The 21,959-nt window shown below is 42.1% G+C and overlaps 2 protein-coding genes across 4 annotated transcripts in view; one reads left to right on the top strand and one right to left on the bottom strand.

Moving 5' to 3' along the window:
- Positions 1–3,027: 3,027 nt before the first annotated feature.
- On the bottom strand, positions 3,028–11,696 carry six4a (SIX homeobox 4a). 3 transcript variants are annotated; one of them, XM_042436745.1, is made up of 4 exons: positions 11,128–11,696; positions 8,979–10,097; positions 6,539–7,239; positions 3,028–5,452 (listed from the first exon to the last, which is right to left on the bottom strand). In XM_042436745.1, the coding sequence occupies exons 2-4, from the start codon at positions 9,710–9,712 to the stop codon at positions 4,842–4,844; spliced, it is 2,046 nt and encodes a 681-aa protein (XP_042292679.1). In that variant the 5' UTR covers positions 9,713–10,097; positions 11,128–11,696; the 3' UTR covers positions 3,028–4,841. The 3 variants fall into 3 exon arrangements, with proteins under 3 accessions (XP_042292679.1, XP_042292681.1, XP_042292680.1); XM_042436747.1 differs by lacking the exon at positions 11,128–11,696 and having other exon boundaries at positions 8,979–9,914; positions 10,023–10,774; XM_042436746.1 differs by lacking the exon at positions 11,128–11,696 and having other exon boundaries at positions 8,979–10,774.
- A 237-nt stretch (positions 11,697–11,933) lies between these two features.
- Positions 11,934–21,959, top strand: part of mnat1 (MNAT1 component of CDK activating kinase) — a 36,422-nt gene continuing 26,396 nt past the window's right edge. Inside the window, exons 1-5 of the mRNA XM_042388962.1 lie at positions 11,934–12,144; positions 19,363–19,515; positions 19,927–20,000; positions 20,675–20,778; positions 20,969–21,109. Of these exons, the coding sequence (XP_042244896.1) occupies positions 12,056–12,144; positions 19,363–19,515; positions 19,927–20,000; positions 20,675–20,778; positions 20,969–21,109 (561 nt within the window). The 5' untranslated portion in view covers positions 11,934–12,055. The remainder of the gene's footprint in view (positions 12,145–19,362; positions 19,516–19,926; positions 20,001–20,674; positions 20,779–20,968; positions 21,110–21,959) is intronic.

Below are 21,959 nucleotides of genomic sequence, written 5' to 3'. Positions count from 1 at the left end.
ATTCGGCGAGTTTATATTTTAAAGAATATGGAGGAAAACCGAAACGGAAAACAGATGTTTTTCACTCTAAAAATCTAAATGCAAAGTGATATTTCAGCTGTATCGACTGGAACAAAGTCTATACTGTTCAAATGAAGTGAAAAATGTCCGATGCAGTCCTCAGAGGATTTAGCTTGGAGTTTTTTAGGGGAAGGGGGATGGATTTGGTGACATCGAGAGGAAAAAAGAAAACCTCACAAAAAATAAATAAATAAAAACATAAAAACAACAGAGACAGAAACAGCATATTAGTCTTGATTTATAAGTCAAGTCAGTTTTATTAAAAGTGTTGCCACACAGCAAAAAAAAAAAAATACTCCTGAAATAAACTTAATCCAACCACAGGAATATCATCCAACATCGAGCTAATTTAGGCTGCATATTAATTGGCAAATGAGTTAATCTAATCAGTAGAGCGCCACTCAGACTTTCTGGTTAATTCAAGTGTCCTAAATGTGTCTTTAATTAAGAGTTTAAAGCGGTTTCTCCGGTGAGGTGAAAGGCTCTAAAAAAGGCAGCTCCTTCTTCCAAAACACAACACAACTGTTGACATGAGTGAGTTAAATGAAATTGGAGCTGCAATTATCAGCTTAACAGAGTTTCCTGTCATGTTGGAAAATTAGACCTGGTACAAGTGCGCTGGAGTTAGAACCCCCCCCCCCCCCCCCCCCCCCCCCCCGCTCCCCTTTCCACCACCACCTCCATCAAAATCATTACGCATTTCCTCTGAGGGCCACATCCACAAATATGCAATTACGGCCTCGGCTTTTACAGTGATCTGCTCGGTAAACACGCCACAGGCATATAGATGAAGACTTACGTTGTTGGGGGGTAATTATTATTTTAGTTCTTTTTTAGCTGCAGGGCTGAGATAGGTAAACAAACCGGACGGCCGGGACAAACACGTAAACAAACAAAAGGAGCGATTTCAACGTGCTGCGCTCCCCATATGTGTGCCTGCTGGCAGGGAGGGGGCGCCATCACAATGCTGTGACTCCTGTGAGGATGAGTTGATAAAGTTTTAGAAGTCAGACAGTTGAGAAGCAGGTGTGTGTGTGTGTGTGTGTGTGTGTGTATGTGTCCATGATCTCCACTGCTCGGGCTTCATCTGCTCTGCTCCTGTTACAAAGTGGTGTTTTTCTCTCTGGGAAATACCGTTTGACCACTGTGGACATGATGCTGCCTCCCAGCTGCTGCCTCTCTCTCTCTCTCTGTCTGTCTCTCTCTCTCTCTCTCAGTGTGTGGGTGGTAGTGTGTGTGCATCCCCCCTCACATACACACACACACACACAAACACACACATATGACTTATATTTTCTATCCTTGTAGTCCAGAACCAACCGGTGAATCATTATGGTTGCATCTTCTCTTTTCCACACTTTTTCACTACTCTGTCCAGCAACAACTCAGTTATTTCAAGAAAAACTGTTTGCCTGTTATAATTCACATAAACATCTTCTTTCCACAACTTGCTAGCAGCTGATAGTAGCCTCAGTTTCTTTTTGGCTTGAGGAGCAGGAGCTGCTCAGCCGGTATTGGTGGGTCTGTATGAGCAGGCTGGTACCCGCTGACCCCTGCCCTCTCATTAGTGGGACGTGGAGCAGTGGAGTACCGTGCTCCCCAGGTCATGTTACATATGGCTCGCAGTCTGCTGTGCCGCATTAAATGTCAGCTTTGAAACCATCTGAAAGATCAGAGGCCAGTGTTTTTAATAAGGCCAGAGTTCTGGGGGAGTTCCCTGCTTTTACTGCGCACCCAAGTATGTTTTACGTTGCATGTTTGAAATTGTGGACAAAAAGATCCACTACTATTTAGACATGGGGATGTCCTGATTTTCACGCATAAAACAAGCAGTAAAATTAAAATTTTCTTAATGTCATGCTGTAGTCCTCATGAAAAATGTACAACATATCCTTTATTGAAGCAACAATTGAGCTTCTTTCCTGTTTAATTTACAGGCACAACACAAAGGTGGATTTTTGGGTTTTTCTGTGGCCCCCTCCCCGTGAGACCCATAGACCATGGGCTCCTACTGCGAATGGGATATTGTTCAGGGCTCCAACAAAGCTGTTTTCACCCTCTTCAATATTACAGGAGGAGTTACCTGATACCTAACAATCAGCTAATCCACTGCCCATGGCGACGAGGTCACCTGTGCACAGGTAACTTTATCCCGGTTGCCTGCCTCTCCCTCCCTTTCCCGCTAGTCTCCCGTTTTTTTTCTCCCTCTCTCAACAGTGAGCACAGACAAACAGCCTCTGTTTATTTAGGTCATCAGATAGATCATATATAACTCCTCCAGCCAGGATCCACTAAGAGGACAACTCCTATAATCCACCACAGACATGCTGTGAGTAAAATCAAATCCCCCGCTGTTCGTCCATTTGTCAAACCTTGTCTCTATCTTATCTCTCTTTGCTGGTTTGGTCGGGTGCCCACCGAGTGATCAAGCATTCAGTGGAAATTCATGAATTTATACAGAATCCCCTCAAGCTGTGAGTGGAGTTCAGTCTCTTTCTGGATAGAGACTCTGTGTCTGTGAGTGACAGCACCTCAGATTCACTCTTCCACATGTTGGAAGCAGGGGAGGGGGGGTGGTTTGGCCTTCGCTCAGGGAAAAGACCATTGGATTGGACTGGGAGCTGCAAGACCCCCCACCCAAGAGGAGCTTTACCTCTGGAAATCTCATTGCTGTTTATTTGAATTACAGGGGCTGAGATGAGAAAAGGAGGGCTAATGAAGTCCAGGTTGCCAGGCATGTGCAAACGATCACTGCAGGTTTGCAGAGAGCAGCACCAGGCTTGCTGGATTAATGCATGTCAGTTTTTCCCCTCATCCTCACAGTTTGGCTACATACAGGCATCTTAAATGTTGGGAAAGACATTTGCTTTTTGTCATAAACTCGCATTCATTACAGACATGTTGTGTCCCCAAAATCTTGTGCAAACAGGAGCTAAATTTGCGAGAAAGAATTAAAAAAAATGTCTGTTTTATGTTTTTATAAATATAAACTTTTATTGCAGTATGGAGATTTAGAAAAATACATTCACATAATTTCAGATAACAAACATATAATTCAAACTAAGATAAAAAAAAACAAAACAAACATCAGTTTTACTATTTGCCCGTCACTCACTTTTGGTTTATGACATTAAAGCACTGAGGATTATTTCACTGAAATGTCCTTTCAAATTGATGGGATTATTTCATGAATCCTGACAAAGAAAAAGTCTACTATGAAGGCTTGTGATCCACTGATAGATGTGTGAGTTGGCTGTGAGGCTGAAATGTGCTATTATGGTCATGTATGACAGCGAGGAATTAGGCTCCCGTTGTGAAAAGCACCGGACACACTTGACAAATGGGCTCCACATTCTCTTGTCTGTCCCTCATCTGACACCCAACAAATGTGCCAGTGAAGGCGGCGGCAGCGGTGGCTGCGGTAAATCTCTGAAGCTGAGATGTTACCGCCTGCACGCACACACACCAATGTGAGAGCCACAACAGAGCTTCCTTTCAGTGTTATTCACAAAACAAAAGTAAAAGGCACTAGTGTCCAAAACATTATGACGCCATGCAAAGAGAAATCATGACAATCCCTCTCCGTTTTAAAGGTGGGACCATAAAAAAAAAAAATTCCTCTTAGTCACTTGTAACTTCTATCCCTTTGTTCCTTATACATTTTGAAAAGCATACACACCATAGATGTTTGCATCTGTCTTTATAGAAAAATATCATCCATGATTACTGACATTTGGAGAGACACGTCAAAATGAAACACGATATAGTATAGTATCGTCACGTCTAATTAACATACTATGAGTTGCAGCATTATAAACAACATATGATGAACAGCATGTGTGACCTTTTGATCATCATTCATATCTTGGTCTCACAGTCGACGATGAGGCTTGAAATAGGAGTCATTGCTGAAATAGTGTGCATTTGTTGAGGCGTGTCACGCTGACAAACCCTACAACACGAGGGCTGTTTGAAACATGTACATTGTAATGTCATTGTGGTAGTGCAAATGCCAAAACAGACTGATGCCATTGTATATTTTAAGTAGCAGAAAGGCACATTAACTCTAGTCCCATTATCAGCTAAAACACTCCTAGTTTATTTGGTATGATATAAAGCATAAATGCAGGGTTTTGCAGTGATTTACGAGGCATCCAGACAATTTAAGGTGCTCACTGAAGGACACTTTTTTTTTTCTTAAATCAGCAGCTTTGTGTGTTTATTCTCTATGTGTGTGCAGTCCTTCAGTAAAGCTGTCGCTGTTTAACTGACCATTTTCACAGAGACGCTTTCCCTCTTCCCCCTACTGAATGACCTTTTTGGTTTGACCCAGATGACGCATTTAGTTTTGGAGGAACATCCTGGTCACGTGACTCGAGGCATTCCAGCACCTGCTTCTGCAGATCAAATCCACTCAACAGGAAGTAGCAGGTGCTGTCTATAAAAAATGCACATTTAAACATGGCTCAAACAATATACAGCGACTTCTTCTGTTAGCACGAAACAGTTGTAATGTTTCATCTTACGAACGGGGCTTTTAAAATATTTTTAAAATTTTTTTTTTGATAAAATGATAATGCCCTCTCGCAGGGCTTCTCTCTGAGTAGAGTGCATTGTAAAAGTCAAATTAACACAATATTTGCAAATAATTTAACATTTAAAGGAAATGAATGGTAAAAAAAAAACCACACACACACACACGCACACGCACACACAAAAGTAAAAAGTTTCACCATGTTACTGCTTGGGCGGACATGAGTGCTTCTGCGAGGAGATTGAGGTTAAAGGTCAGCCATGTCCTCATCCATCTGCACTGTCTGTAGTTTGGCTAGCTCCTTCCCCTCCACAGCCTCCATCTCCCCGCACATCGCCCGCACCATCTCGTTCACGCCTCCTCCTGAGCCCGAGCCGTCCACCTTGCTCTCCGACAGGTTCATGTATTCGCTGTTCATGCCGGGGCCCATCAGGTGGCCCCCCCTGACCTCGTGGCCCCCAAGGTACTCCGTGGGCTGGAGGTGGTGGTGGCTGCTCGGGTCCGTTTGGGCCATCAGGGGCGTGCTGACGGTGAGGGTGGTGTAGACCTCAGGCTCGGGGCTGGACGATGTGATGGCGGGGACCTCTGTGGCTGAGACGGGACCTTGGCTGGAGGGAATCTCTTCAGAGTTGGGGGTGGTGTAGCTGATCTGACCGCTGGGGTCCAGGTGGAGTCCGTGGTGGTATGAGGAGTAGACGCCTCTCTCCAGAGGCTCCTTCTTGATGGACGGCTGGCCGACGTTGCTCATGCTGTAGAGGACTGTGCTGTGGTGCAAGGACGACATGGTCAGCTTGTCCTGCTGCTGGAACGAGTCATCGCTGGAGGAGCTCACTGCTACATTGTTCAGAGACATGGTACCTGGAGTAACATAATCATAGATCAATACTAGCAGTATATCTACGTACCAGCTCCCATTCCCACTGCTGGATCCCCTTCTCACTTCTTACAATATTATATGTTTCATTTACAGCAGGCCTTGGCCCAAAAGTTGCTGTTGTGTGTCTAACACACTTTGCACTCTTAATGCTGGACACTGTGGTGCCTCAGAAAACTGATAGAAAAGCCTGCCAGAACTCAAGAGCAAGCTGCAATTTCTGTTTTTCTTTATTATTCATCCCGGTGTGGATTCTCTGGTTTATGTCAAAGTAAGTGCTGTAATGGCTTATTCCCTGTTAGTGCGTTTCATGGCCTCTGATTGTCTGAAACATACCCCCCCCGCCCCCGCGCTCTGGAGATCAAGAGTGCAATGATGATGAGTGATGGTGACTTCAGAACTTGTTTTTATTCATCTCTGGGGTTTTCAAAGGACCACCTCCTTTCTGCATGTGTGTATGTGTGGGGCCCTTCCCTGTTTCTTCAGCTCTATGTTATGTGTAGTATCAGCCCTTTGGGCTACGGCCCAAACGCAGACAAGCCAAGAATAAAGCTGCTCAGACATATTGGGTGAACGTAGTAGAGACCTGTTGACAAACCACCAGGGACGTGCAGCACTGCACTGTAACATTTAAGGAGGGTAAAGGGCACAACTGACCTGCTATCAGGCTGGGAGATCTATCTATCTATCTATCTATCTATCTATCTATCTATCTATCTATCTATCTATCTATCTATCTTATTATATATAAATACAGTAGATTTTATCTGGATTTAAATTATTCTAATACTGTGATGGATCTTATTTTTGTCTTCCCCTGGTCTTGATGGATAAAATAATGTAACAGCATTACATTACAGCAGATTTAATGTATTTACCTTACTGATTAAATGAGTTAAATGCATTGTGAATTGTGAGGCAAAAAAAATTGTAATATTTCATTGCTGCTTCATTTTCTAACCCAGTATATCTAAATATATGTTCCAAATAAACATGACAACAAAGTTATTACAAGTACAAAAGCATGAAATGTTAAACTGTTAAACTAAAATGTAATTTCCTCAACCCACCTGGAGTTATTGTTGAGGAAGAAGACGAAGAGGAGAGCTGCAGGGGAGGAAGACCTACGTCGCTGTTGAGTAATGAGCTGCCATCACCGTCAGAGACTCCACTCGGAACCTGCACCAGGCTGTAGCCGCCCAGCTGGAGCGCACCTGACGAGGAGCTGAACGTCAGGACGGAGGAGCCCCCGTTCTGGGCGGCCATGGTGTGAACGCCCTCCAGCTTCACCTCTGCCCCGTTCGCACAGCCGGAGTAGGAGGCGTACTGCAGGGCCGAGTCCTCAGCAGAACTGCCCAGTCCCTTCTCTTGTCCCGACTGCATCTGCATGTCCACTCCGGAGCCCCCCAGCAGCACCCCACCAGACGGCCTCAGAGGGTTGAAGGCCAAGGGCTGGATGCCCAAATTGAGCCCGTTGAAGAGGATGTTTCCGGGTGTGTGGAGGTAAGACGAGCCACCATTGTGAAACACAGTGGAGGAGGTGTTACTTGTTACTAGACTGCCATTGTAGAGCCCGCCACTGCTGGAACCGGGGGGCATCTTGATGTCCCCAATCTGCTGGATGACCACCCCACTGTCCAGAGGCCCTGTTTGAATGGGAAGGGTCCCATGGGTGATCACCCCATCTGAGGAGTTAGAGAGGGGCCGGGGAGACAACTCTTCCTGACCTTTGCTTGACTCATCCTCTGTGCTGTGGTTTCCATCAGATTCACTGTGGAAAAAGGGAAATTTTGTGTCACAAAACATAAAAAAATGAATCATATGTGGTAAATTATTATAAGATAACATTAAGCGGCTTTTGGGGTAAAAAAATGTAACAAAATTAGAAAATGTGTATGTTCCTGATACAGATAAAAGCACTTTTATCATATATCATATTTATGTTAGGTTGGGAAAGAGAAAAGACACATGCTGAAGCACTATTACAATCATAAAGAATAAATACAGTAAAATATAATTTTGAATGTTGTTTTTTATTTCCTCTCCACCCATATCTTGTCTGTGAGAGAGCAGAAAGGGTCACATTGGTTGTTGAGTTGTTCCACAGCTTTGAAGAGCAGCCTGTGTTTGTGAATGTGAAGCCCTCTTACCTCATGGAGAGCTGCACTGACAACAACCAACCAACGTCAACACCCGTGCAACCATTTGGTGCAATAAATTCTGGTGTGACAAAATGCCAGGGCTAGTGGCGTGACAAAACAAATGGCTGAAACTGGTTATTTGCATTCCTTCTCACCCTGTTTAAAATGTAAAATGTAAATCCTTATCTTTAAATGTTGAATAAACAGTTTTAAGAACAATATGGACGAACGAAGCTGTTATAGTTCATTTATTAGCCTCCTTTTTAAAGAGTGATTCAGACAGCTGCACCCCCCTCCCTCCCCCCACCCTACCTCCCAAAACAAAAATAAAAAAAACTCCTTAACCTCCCCCCTCTTCCAGGAACAGATATATGAACAGATAAGTGTGGCAACAAGTGGCAACAAAGTTTGTTGAAAATGGTTGTAAACTTCTATAAAACATGGTTTCAGAATAATTTGAGTATCTGTTTAAAGGTTGTCTATAATGGTTCATGTGTGTGTATGTGTGTGTGTGTGTGTGTATGTGTGTGTGTGTGTGTGTGTGTGTGTGTGAGAGAGAGAGAGAGAGAGAGAGAGAGACAGAGACAGAGACAGAGAGACAGTGAGAGGGGTCACCTCCACCAGGTGTGCGTCAGCTTTGTTCATAGAAAGGCAAACATGAAAGAAGACAAAATTCAGTGTGTTTGTGTGGAGGATTATGAAATGAAACGCAGGAGGCTGATGGAGGCTCTAGGATCCTTTTTGGTCTGAGAAGAACAAAAAGTGATGATAAAAATGATTTATGTGCTGGGCTCGCATGCACGAGCCACACACACACACACACACACACACACACACACACACACACACATTATAAATACATGAGAAGAAGGAACTAAAAGTCACCTTTTGAATTGTCTCGTTAAAGTTAGCCACTGTGTGTGTGTGACAAATCATTGGAGTGTGTAAGTTACTATGTTATTTTGTTGCTTATGGTTTCCATGCCTCTTAGCACCAACACACTTGAAACCGGATCTGAATGGCAACCGCTTCATATTTCAAAACATTAAAAGCGTGCCTCAAACCCTTTTACGCGTACTTTTTGTTGTTTCTTAATTATTAACAGTTAATGATTCGTGTTATCAGGTCATTTAAGCGAGTCCGACGGGAGATTATGAATTACACTGAGAATAGTCAGTCACTGACAATGACGTGTGAATGGTAATAAAAGCGTCCTTCCACGAAAAAAGCTTTCAAATACTTTGTTAAAATTAGCCCATTTTTATGCGCCTTTTACGCACAGCGCACTCAAGTATATATTTTAAATAATTTGGTTAATAAGACTTCTGTGTTTGAAACAGTCTGTGGATTCATCGTTTTGTTGCCTCACCTTTTTGATTGTGCCTCGGACGGGTTTCTGTCTCTCTGTCTCCTGTTTTTAAACCAGTTGCTGACCTGGGTCAAGGAGAGTCCTGTAATCTTGGCGAGATTTCTTTTCTCGGCAGGAGAGGGGTACCTATTCTGATTATACAGATCCTTCAGCGCGTTTCGGGACCTCTCCTTGAAACAATAAACAGTCTCCTCGCCGTCCCAGATAGTCCTGGGGAGAGGGTACTTTCTCCGGATCCGGTACTTGTCCACGGCGCCCAGGGGTCTCCCCCGCGCCTTCTCCGCTTCGGTGTACCGGGCCTTGTACCAGAGATCTTGCAGAAAGGTGTGGTTGGACGGGCTGAAACTGTGGTTCTCCAAAATACTGTACAGCTCCTGATACCGAGCCTGGTGGAAAGCAACGAGGGCTTGGGCTTTTAGGATGCTTTCGTTGCCGCGTAGCAGGTCACTCTGTGGTAGGGACCACAGGAACCTGGCCAGCCGGTCCACATTGCCTCCTTGCTGCAAAGCCTCGCAGACACACGCCACTTGCTCCGGGGAGAAAGCCAGAGAGGAAGCGGCGCTCACCAACAGCTCCGTGCGCACCGCGTCCGTACTGGGAGTCGTGCGCTCCATGGACAACTCCGCCGCGTCCAGCGCCACAAGCTTGATGCACTCCCGCTTATCCACTTCCTTCACATTTTCCCTCTTGATGTCATTAGCTGTTGTGACTTCTCCGGCAGAAGAAGAAGACATTTTTTTTTGTTCAAGCCTTCCCTGGTATAGTCACTCCTCCCAGCTCGATCAGGTTACCTCCTCGCCATGCGAATGCGATCGGATATCTGACAGCAGCTGTAAGTAGATATCTCTCTCCCCTTTTCCTTCCAACGTGACTTTTACTCTGCGGGGACTGGGGCTGGAAGGAGACACACTGGGGTCTATCTACAGGAGAGCCACGCTATTGGCCGCCGAGGGCCCCATAAGGGAGGAGCAAGCGGGATTCAGACACGAATGTTTGGTTTCCAGCTGTCAGTCATATAACCTCCAGTATATTCCCGTAGCTCACCTGTGCAAGGTGAGTGCTTTTGGGATCGTGGGAACGGGATATCCTTGTTGTCTGTATTGTCAGGAGCTGCCTCGGCTGTGGATATGCAGAAACATAAAAGCATTAGAGACTTTAAATTCCCATGTGGAGGTATGGAAATCCAAGGGGAATATCTATTGAAATATTGTGTCTGAATGTAAAATAAGTCACAAAATGTGCACAACTCTCCCTGTTTTAACTTATATTCTCCAAACACTTTTTCCATTTTGATGATTTTTCAAATGGCCAAATATTTAATTGCCTTTAAGGCAGATCTATAATAGTTCGAGTTCATTATAGGATGAATATTGACAATATTTGTCTGTTATAAGCTACCCAGACAATACATCACCCTAACCTTAACCCATGATCACAAGAAGCAATATAAGATCAAACTCAATCCATAATTACTTCATTTTTGATATGTTTGATATGGCCTTGGAGTATTTGAGGGAAACATCTTCACACTTAATTCATTTTCAGTCCATCTCTCGATATATTTCTGTCTTCCAAAGAGTAGCTTTGAAGTGTTATTTTAACTTTTCACATTTCATTTTAGAGCCAATCTATCTGTCTTCCATAAATAGGATGTGCAATAATAAGATGTTTTTAAAAATAAGCAATGGTAAGCCATTAAAGACCACAGCGAGACATGTAAAAGTTCCCAGGCTTTGTCTTGAAGCATTGTGTTTAGTCTGTCAAAACTTAACTTGAAAACTGAGGAATTTTTGTCTTTTGCAAATAATAATTTTCAGTCTAATGTGGTTCTGGAGTCTGACATTTATACATTGTCAATAAATCCATAAAACATACAGGTCTGTGCTTTTTTTGATATAATAAAGTGCACCTGCTTTTGGAGCCGTAGCACTTGGAAATACTGGATTTAATTAAAACTATTCATCCAATCTGCCACAAAGTCACTATTTTATCAATATAATATTCTAATACACATTTCTGTCTGTCTAATCAGATTATATATACATTATCATTGGTGATTTATTTCCCCAAACAGTTACACACTCAACCAGAAACTACTTAGAGGCCCTGAGGAACACCATCATAATTATGTTGTTAGTTACATACTTACATTAGATCATGGAAAATGGGGGTAATCTATTGGGTACTGCACAGAGGAGACAGTGACATCAATAATTAAAAACTGACATTTTTATACATTTTCTCTAAATACCATCTCAAGGTGTATTCTTATATACTTGATAACAATGTAACATCATTACAAGTAATGAAATTCTTAGACTCAGAGCCAACTCAGCTTTATATAATAAGTGAAATAAGTCAAATAGTAATATAACTGACCAAAAAGGCATATAAGTGAAAAAAATAAGTTAAGAGCAGTAAGTGAAAAGTGGGCATAATTAGTGATTAAAATAAAAACAGCATTTGCATAGTAATTATAAGGACTGGAGTATAATAACAAGAGTAATGATAATGGTAATCGACTGAAATGTTGGTGTCTTAAATAGTCGTGGGGAAACAGGTATGCAGTGCAATACTGATATAAATTAAAGTGACTAGTGGTAAACAGTGTAAACAGAAGTTATTTAAACAGTTATTCTTAGTGGCCAATTGTGTGAAGTAAGGATCCAATCATTGGTATGTGTATGCCATTGTGTTACTGTAATATGTGTATATGGTGTGTGTGTGTGTGTGTGTGTGTGTGTGTGTGTGTGTGTGTGTGTGTGTGTGTGTGTGTGTGTGTGTGTGTGTGTGACAGAGAGAGAGTGATAGTGTGAATAAGTGAAAAATAAACTACTCAGCTCTTTTTTCGACCTCCCGGGGCTCTCCTGGGACCCCTGGATGCGGCTGCACCACAGTGTGACCACCGGCCGCTGCTGTAGAGGTCATCATTAAAGAGGAACTAATCTTATTAGCGGAGCTTCCCGTCGGACCACATTCTGTGTAACGCAGCGGTTCGCCGCCTGGAAAGTGACAGGAGATCTGCGAGTTGTTGACATTTTTTCTCAAGCTTATTAGTTTGTGTTGCAGAGGCAGAAATGGACGACCAAGGGTGTCCGAGATGCAAAACAACTAAATACAGGAACCCGTCGCTGAAACTGATGGTGAACGTCTGCGGACACACGCTGTGAGTATTATATCCGACAGCTAAACAAAGTGCAAACCTCCTCTCCAGACGACGAGGTTTTTGCTTCAAAACGTGCAAAAAAAGACACATATCAACACAAGAAACTCCTAATGTTTTTAAAATTATCTCCTTCTGCGTTGAGTTTAATGTCTTTGACCGTTGACGGTCTTTCTCAACGGTTGGCTGGAGTAACGGAAAACGTTAAAAATGCGTCATGAAACCGTTGGCTGTGCTCAGAGATGTGCTGGTAAATGTAAAAGGTCGCTTATAGACATAATTCTATAACATAATATGTGGCTAGAAAGACTTAAGACAACATTAACAAGTGTATAGGTGCTCCATGTCAACGGTGAGATATTAAACAATATGGCAGCCGGTTAGCTCTTATTTAAACCAAATATTTAATTGTTTACATCTGCCTCGGCCTGTCAAAATGATGGAGGAGTTCTTCAAACATAATGCTGGGGCTTTAATCATACACAGCTTTTTATGTGAGCGTCTGAAGGAGTGCTCATTCCTTATGACTTGTGACATTTTATGGAAAATAAAAGAAGTTATGAGACATAAGAGGGACCAATAGAAGTGTATAAACTGTGTAATTGAATTTTGATCCACAGAATGAAAAAGAAAGTCATCCAGAGTTGTCAAGGAAGGCCAGCATCTACTTTAAAATTCAACATAATGTCTCAATTTAAAGGTACTTAAACAAAATGGGCTGTACTGCTTAATTATATCACAACTACTAATATATTTTTGCTCATATTTGATTAATCATGTGCTCTGTAAATCTGATTCTCATGGATTCAACCAAAGGCAAAGATGGAAGTCCCTGCCAGACCAAACCCTTACCTTACCACTGCCATTAAGAACTATAACATAGCCTTTTTCACCTTTTATACCTGAACCTAACCACCTCAAGGCTCACACCTAAACAATTTTTATTAAATGGCAAACCCCTATGATAGGCCTGGTTTGTGGGTCAGTCACAGCAGATCTACCCATAACTCTGATGGGATTCATGCGTTTGCATAGAATAGAAAAATAAATAAATGCCCATCCTAAATTACCAAAGCCTAAAGAGATGTTTTCAGTTGTTGACATAGTCGGGCTGACAGCCAAAACCCCCAAATAATTAATTAAGAATGACATCAACAAAGAAAAGCAAGTAAACCTTTGCAAACATTTTTTACTTGATGAACGACTTCATCAATCAATCATTTATCGCAAGTGGAATCTTTATTATGATTGCTTAATATACTAATTGTTTTAGCACAAGCTTAGAGTCCTATTTATTATCATCCTACAGTTTTGATTGTGAGTCAGCCTCGCGTCAGTACCTGGCAAAATTTGTTTGCTGAGCATCTTTCAATATTTAACCTTGTCATCTGTTTAAAAACCTGGTCATTTAAATAAAGGGGACATGCTCTCTGCGAGCATCACGCAGTGACGGTGATAGCCTGATGAGAGCATCTTTTTCGACCCTGTCTGTTTATTGACCGTACCATCAGGAAGTGGCCGTGCTTTGTCATCAGGTCAGCGAGCTCATAACTCACCGCCTCTGTCTGGATGCAGGGCCACACACAGAAAATTAAAATGATTTTGCAATGAAGCAATTTGATAGAGATGTCCCAGCCGGGGGTCACCTTGGGTTTGTTCCTCGGAGCTAGTGCGACAGGGAATTTATGCACCACTTGGAAACTACTGTACTCTCAAGCTGTATTAGTAATTTCATCACTGATGTCATTTGGCTTTTTATTTGCTGCCAGGCTTCTTCAAGAGTTGATAGAGATGAGGTTTTGTACAGTAGATTGAGCAATGTGTTTCAATTTCACAGTCGCTGTTTTCCCATTTGGTGTAATCAACAACTGTGTGCAGAAAAAGTGAATAAGGACGAAAGGGAAATATGAAAAATGTCAAATTAGAAAGGCATGTGCATTTATACACATATACAGTATTTAAATGTATAATTAAACCCACTTACTAACAAACAAACAATTATAAAGCTGCATCATTCCACATACTAAGTGTAATACTTGGTGTCTGTGTAATCTGAAGAGTGACATACCTCCATTTAAAACAGTTCATGAAGGTTTAAAAGTCATAGACTAGTAGGGGAAAGGTTTCCTTAAAAAAAAAGAGAATGTGTCCTTTCAGATTTTATCACCATTTCTTAAGTAAACCATAACAATCATGGTTGCCAGATATCCCATCTACTTACTTGTTTTGTTGGCTTGTTTGCTGATATACTTGTGATATAACAAAATCAAATATCAGGATATTTTTGACCAAATACCACAATATCGATATTGCGACAATATTGTAGGGATGACTATTGGTGCTTTAACAAAATATTGACACAATGAGATTTTTGATCAATAATAATCAGTAATGTAGATATAATGACTTAGTGGGTAAAGACAAATAATAGAACAGCTAGAGCAGTCTGGTAAGCTCAGATCACATTACATCACATTACTGTAATGCAGCCTTTAAAACCAGGAAAAGAAAAACACGTTATATCACAATATTACGATATCCAAAATCTATGACAATATCTAGTCTCATATCATGATATTGATATAATATCGATATATTGCCCAGCCCTAACTTGTGCCGAATTAATTATGTTCAGTGACAGAAAATCAACAACAGTTTTAATAATCTATTCATTGTTTAAGTAATTTATCAAGCAAAAATGTCTGTTCATTTTCTGCAAGACTTGGATGGGCATTCGATTCTCTTGATTGAAGAATCATTACAAAAAAATACACGCTGTGCTAAAATACGTGTGGTTCATTGAAGTATAAAAAGGTCAAGGTACTAGACTGTACTGTCTCCTTTCAAACTAATGAATAGAATAGTTTGTTAATTTATCAAGTAAAAATGCCAAACAGTCATTGGATGAAGCTTCTCAAATGTGAGGTTTTGCTGCTTCTCTGTGTTTTTATAATCAATGTAACATAGATTACCTTTTCGACTGTTGGTTGGAGAAAGCATGCAATTTGTCACCTTGGGCTACAGGATGCAGTAATGAGAATTTGTTTTTACTATTTTTAATTGTATTTTTTACTATTTTGTGTCATACTATGGGTTAAATAAAGTGATTAATTGAAAAATGTGACTGAAAATGAAAATATCCATTACCTGCAGCCGTAGTTAGACTCTATTCTGGTTCATTCATTGAAATAACTGTAGCCTTTCTTCCTTGGCTTGGTTGAGCAGCCATTCCACTCAGGGCTGAGCAGACTTCCTGCCCTGGCGATGCAATGCAGTATTGAGCTTCTCCACCTCTAACATGCATCTAAATTTAAACCTCACCACAGTACATTTTGTATCCCTGTCACCGGAGGCGTTTGATGTGCGTTATTTATTACCTTTGTACAATGACACTAGGCCCATGTCCTTTGGCATTTGACACTGGGCACACAAGCAGGCACAAACAATGTGGGTTAGGCACACGGTGTTGATTAGCAGGTGGACATAGTGAGGTTGACAGAGTAGGCACGCCCAATTAAGTAGAAGCTTGTTCCTGTATCTGATAGCCACATGTTTCAGGTTGATATATACTGGACTGCGCTGTACTTGTAAAGTGGGAAGAGTAGTTTCGGGTGTCCAGCGTTCCAGAAGTAAAAGCTCTTTTCATTTTCTGCAAGACTAGGATTAAATTATTACATTCTTTTGGTTGCATAATCATTACATAAAAGTAGATGTTTTGCTAAAATAAGTGTGTTTCATTGTAGATTTAGAAAGGTCAAGACATTAGACTGTATACTTACAAACTTAACATCGGTAATCAAAGGGAAATGGTGATAATTTGGGAACTATGCTTATGCGCTTTCTTGCCAAGAGTTAGATGAAAAGATTAATACCAGTCTCATAACTACAGCTACAACTGGATGACAGTTAGCTTAGCTTAGCATAAAGAGTGGAAGCTGGGGGCAACAGCTAACCTTAATTGTCCAAAGGTTAAAAAAAATCTGCCTGCTAGCACCTCTAACTCCCTAGTAAAACCACAGATCGTTTTTACATTTTCTGTTGTTACATGGATTAAAGAAACGACATACAAAGTTTCATACTGAACAGACAGACATGAGATTGGTATCAATCGACTCATCTAACTCAGCAAGAAAGCAAATAAGCATGTTCCCAAAAACGTTGAACTATTCCTTTTAAGAAAGACGTCAACTACAAGTCCCATGGGACATTGTTGTAAAGGGCACCCAATTAGAGAGCTTAACATTTGTTGTTTTTGCTGCTCATAGAGAACCTTACATTCACCCCACTTCAAGGTTAGCTTCTGTTCCGCTAGCGTTTTGTTCTCAGTTTCCCACATTAAAGTACTGTGTTTTTGTTTTGAGTAACATTGAGATTATCATTAAAATAAAGAAAGAAGAAAACAGTGGGGAAATTACATCTGGAACCTGCATCTCTGTCCAATTTGCGACTGTGTAAAGTACACCAAATCTAGGGTTTATTTTTTCAAGATCACACATGGCCGGCCAGCTTCCTGTGTAAGCAATCATACTCTTGGGCCTCAGCATTTTTTGACTACGCCGCTGCAGGTATTGTAGGTCACAGGGCAGGACAGAGTGTGACAGCAGGCTTAGATTTGACACAAAGTCAGTTCTGATCTGTCTGGACTCAGCCATGACTCTGAATGTACAGAGAAGATCATCAGCTTTGAAACAGCTCCTGTCTGTCTATAGCGCTGTTTTGTTTTCGCTCTTTCTAGCCTAGGGAGGAGGTAAAGATGCAGGCAATGTCACCAAGGGGCAATGGGGGGTGGTGGAGGTAGAAGAGAGGCCTCTTTGCTGAGCCAGGACCCTGTTTACCCTCCTCTTACCACCCCCTCCTCTGACCTGCTGACAGCTGCAGATGGGAGAGATAGGAGCCTGGAGCTCTGAGCAGGACAGGTGAGAGAGGGAGGAGTCAAGAGCACTCACTCTGTGACAACAGCCCTGGGACACAGAGATGGCAAGCTTCTAGAGGTCTTTCTGCTCACTTAAATGTCTGCTTTGGCCAAGCCATATAGCTTCAGAAAGAGATTCCTGAGTGTCCCTTTAATTACAAACTGCAACAAGCACACAATTCGAGTGCTGTGAGGGCACCCTTCAGAGGAAAGATGGCAAATTGACTCTAAAAGTCTCCTCCCTCCCTTTTTAGACGTTCACCTCTTTGCTCTAGAGTTACACAGGATTTCCCCTTTGGAAAGTTCTGTTGTGTGGTCCATTTATGGGGCAGGGGGCAAGCTACGCCCCACTCCTTGCCCCGTATTGATGAATGGCTTCTTTGTGGGCCTGTGGAAACAAGCTGAATCCCTCCATCTACCTCCATATGGCCAGGCCTATACATCTCCCGTAGCCTCGGGCCACAGTGAACATCTGCCTCTTCCAGGCTCGAGCAGGGGCTCCTCATGCTCTGTAGCACCAACTGGACAACGCAGATGTTTCTGCCCCCAGTTCAGCTTTCATTTTTATTTTGCCGCTTCATCTAAGCCAAGCTAAACTGACATGCTTGTAAGCCCGTAATGCCTCATCTATTTTATATCTGTGTGTTGTATGGCTGCAAAAGCTTTGGTGTCATACTTGGCAGGTTGTGCTTGTTTGACCCATATCTGAGACGCTATGCGTAAACAGCCAAACTCCATGGCTCTGCAGTTTCTCTTGTAACTGCTGTTTTTTGTTTTGAATCCTGCTGATGAAGTGAAATGCCTTTCATGATGAGTCCTTCATGATTGTTCTAATAGACTCCATCCCCAGAGAGCTTTTGACTAGGCACCAGAGTCTCAAGCTCAGTCCTTGACTTTGGAAAGAAATGACTCAACCATACCATCAATGACGTATGGTGTCTTTTTTCCCCTCAACTTTGCTATATTTTATTATGAAAACTGTCAGTTCTCAAAAGCAGATAATGACAGTTGGAAACCAGATGTTGTCCATTTTTTGTGAAGGTGGTCAAGAGCAGGAAGGTGAATTCCTGTGGAAATAAAGCTCCACAGAGACTTAATTAAAAGAGCGTACTGTGCAAACGTTTATCCAGGCCCTCCACCCCATCAGGGGAGAATTAGGAACATTCCCATTGTCTTCAGTGTCCACTCCTCACTTAAGTGTGACTGATGGGTAAACGCCTACCTGCATAAAGGTGTGATTGATGGCTAAGCTCAGGGTTGTGCCCTCAGGTAAGTCTGCTTGTTACCATGGTGCCGTACCGTGATGGTGCATGACGTAAACCTTCCTGTTTGAACCTGGGCTTTACCTGAAATTCCCCAACATTATCTGAAGAGCGTTTCAGCCTTTTTGTTCCGTATTGGTCACTGGTGTAGAGGCATGCTCTTTACCAAAGAGAACTGTGATTCATAGTTGCTTATATCAGGAACCAAAGGCCACCTGAAAAACTCATCATGACTGTGCTGTACTGCTACATATTTTGTCTCGGAAAGTAATCTTATCCATTAAACAGATTTATAGTAGATATTTATATCAATAACAGCCTAGATTTCCACCGTATTTAAAAATGTGCCTCAAATCTCTCCACGATACAGCTTCCTTTCATTTAGGCATCGTGTCAGGAATAATAAGGACTTTTTTTTGGCAAAAAAGTGACATTCAGATACTTTTTTCAGAATGGATGAATGAAAGCTTTAAGCTTCAATGACAATTCAGCTTAAAATACTTAAATTTATTAATGCAATAAGGAATACACAAAACAAGGCAACTGTCCATCTGTATTTCTTTCCAGAATTACGTAACACTCAGCCCATTCTTATAATGATAGACTACACTGTAAATTACTGAGCTGGATCTTATCATGTTATGCAACGTGGCAGAATGACTGAGGTCTGTTGAAATAACAATAAAGCAAATGTTTTTCCAGTGCAGACAGACACTCCACTGATGGGGTGTCAGACTAATTTCCTCTTGTCTGAGAGTGGGAGGCAGCCTAATCGACATTCCAATCATAATCCCAGCCATCTTTGAGCACTCAGAGGAAATATTCCAGTGCCCCATTATCACCCACTGCGCCTGATGATAACTTAGGGATATAAAAAAACAGAAATTTGCTTTACAGTGAGGAAAGTTGTATTTCAGCAGCCACATATGCACACACACAGCTGACTCTCAAGCTGTCTCGGAGAGTCACTTCTGCCAAAATCAAACTCAGCTTGGTTCTAGTTTTTTTCATTTTTTTTTTTCATTTTGTTGTCTCTTTCCCTCACAGATGTGAAAACTGTGTGGAGATGCTCTTTGTCCGCGGCTCGGGCAACTGCGTGCAGTGTGACACGCCCCTGAGGAAGAGCAACTTCCGCGTGCAGCTCTTCGAAGACCCGGCTGTAGATAAGGAGGTGGAGATTCGCAAGAAGGTGCTGAAGATGTGAGTGAGGGGGAACCAGGAGGGTGAGGGGTGCGGCTCTGTGTGTTTATGTGTCATCCCATGCCTCCTCCCACTTCTTAAGCCACCTTTGTCTTTCTCATTACACTGTTTGTTTTGTAGACAATGAGTCTCCCCAGGGGGGCCTCAAACGAGAAGGCTCTTTCCATGCCAGATTTTTACTTCTCAGCCCCTCCCTGCCTTCTTTTTCTCCCTCTCATCTGTTCTTTAATAGCCCCTTAATTGACATCTAATGTGTGTCTATTAGGCAGTATGCGGACATGGTATTATAAAACAGTTGATTTAATGGAGGCTATTAATGTCTATTTAGCCTACAGTGTGCAACCTGTAATGCATATTTGCTTTTATCAGGTTTTTATTATTTGTATCATCAGTTCTGTTTTTCTTCTGCAGATACAACAAGAGAGATTTTGACTTCCCGAGCCTGAGAGAATACAACGACTACCTGGAGGAAGTGGAGGATATAGGTACGAGCACCAGCTTCGAACTGACCACTAAAGGGATATTTAGTATTGGTGAAATGATTTCTCCCTGACTCTGACTGCACAGGGGGATGTTTAACAGGCATTAGTGCCAGCCAGGGCCATAGATCAGGGGATAGCTCTGCCAACACCAACACATCTCGACTGGCTTATAGCCCTTGACAGTGGGCAAGACAGCTTTTACGGGCTAGTTCTTAAGGTTGGTGCAGGGATGTTCAACCTTGACCAGCTCCTCTGTTTTTAACCTTGTAAACCTACAATTCCCCTTAAACTTCTCCTTAAGCAGCTTTGAAGTTGAAGAATATTTTTTCACAGTTAGAACAACAACATATAAGTTAATGTTCTACATCCCCTCGTTCCAGCATGTCACTGAAAATCTGACTTCGGTTGAGAAATATATTGAATTACCAGATGACATTTTTAAGGCTTTCCCCATTGATGACCATCAAATGGAAAATTGTATTGTAAAATGTCTTGAACATGTTACACACCATTGCATTTGAGCTGGGCACATTTGCTACAGTGTACTGGAATCTTGACTAGAATTTAAAATAACAGTATTGTGGGTTTGAACAGTGCTTGTCTGCACAACATGATGGAACCACAAAAGGATCTGTTGGTTAAAGAGGTTAACGGTGGTTTATGTCTCCTCTGTGTAGTATATAACCTGACAAACAACATTGATGTGGAGGACACCAAGCAGAGGATGGAGCAGTACCAGAGGGAGAACAGAGATCTCATCCAGAAGAATAAGGCTAAACTTGTACGTATTGAGTGCATTTATCCATAAATTATACCTTGGAGGGAAATTTTCTTCCTTACTTGCCCCCCCCCCCACCGGAGATGTCAGAATGTAGGGTCAAATACATTGTGGCATTACCAAAACTGGTGTGTATTGAACCTTATGGTCAAAGAAGTGACAACATCCTGTTTCTTTCTATTGCTCTCCTCAGACACGAGAGCAGGAGGAGCTTGAGGAGCTGCTGTTGCTTGAGCAGCAGGGCAATGAGCAGCGGAGGCTGGAGATGCTGCAGGAGGAGCAGAGGCAGCTACAGGTCAAGAGGAAGAACAAGCAGGCTCTGCTGGATGAACTGGTGAGATACACAGATGTTGCATGTACATATGTCCTCAGAATGCCTAGTCTTGTGAAGTAAAGAGCACCCACACTATGACAGATGTTCCCTGTCTGACACAAATAAACACACACATGCTCAGCCTGAGGGTTCATGGCTGTGAGATCATTAAGAGCTTATTACCATTCATTGTGCTGGGGGTTGCATTGTTCTCATTCTGTAATTCCAAAGCCTCTTGGCTCCATTGTGTTGAGCTACAGGCTTTTGGAAGTGATTGTTCCTGCAGAGTGGGCTACTGAAGGACCATCACAGATAGCAGGCAAAGCTGTGTGTTTGTTTGTTTAAGGCACAGGGCCTGTTGACTGTAGGCAGATGAGATCAGCTCTCACCCCCCTGGGGGAACTCTCCTGAGCTCTGACATCTGTATGTCCCTGTGGCCAGAAAGCTCAATGTTCTCACACATGCAATACACCACCAAATACTTTCTGGGGGCCTTGCTGCTGATTCCTGAAGCAGTGAAAAACTACATCACTGGGAACTTGGAACACACTTGTTGATTATTGTGTGTACTTAATGTGAATGTAAAAGATGAGAATGATGTACATTGAATTTATATTATTTTTCTGGATTTTATCCATTTATTTCCTCAAGATCTTTGTTAAATGAGAAGCATGTCAACCATATGATGTGATGTTGCAAATAAAGCAAATGCACACAAGCACCCAAATCAGTGTAACTCACATGAGCGAAGAAATAGAATTCAGCCTAGTTGTTATTTTTAAGCCACAATCTAAATTGCACATATACTTCAGCACCTTACTGAAAATTTGCTTTCTGCTGATTTTACTTCTGGTCAATTTTTGCAGCCAGA

The sequence above is a fragment of the Thunnus maccoyii genome, chromosome 16, assembly GCF_910596095.1.
Source record: "Thunnus maccoyii chromosome 16, fThuMac1.1, whole genome shotgun sequence".
Classification (NCBI taxonomy): Eukaryota; Metazoa; Chordata; class Actinopteri; order Scombriformes; family Scombridae; genus Thunnus; species Thunnus maccoyii.
This window is presented reverse-complemented; position numbering and strand designations above follow the sequence as displayed.

Coding starts and splice junctions, on each gene's coding strand:
- six4a (XM_042436745.1), bottom strand. CDS start 9,712: ATGTCTTCTTCTTCTGCCGGAGAAGTCACAACAGCTAATGACATCAAG. Junction 7,240..8,978: donor TCCGAGGCACAATCAAAAAG/GTGAGGCAACAA, acceptor CTTTTTCCACAG/TGAATCTGATGGAAACCACA. Junction 5,453..6,538: donor TTCCTCAACAATAACTCCAG/GTGGGTTGAGGA, acceptor ATGTTACTCCAG/GTACCATGTCTCTGAACAAT.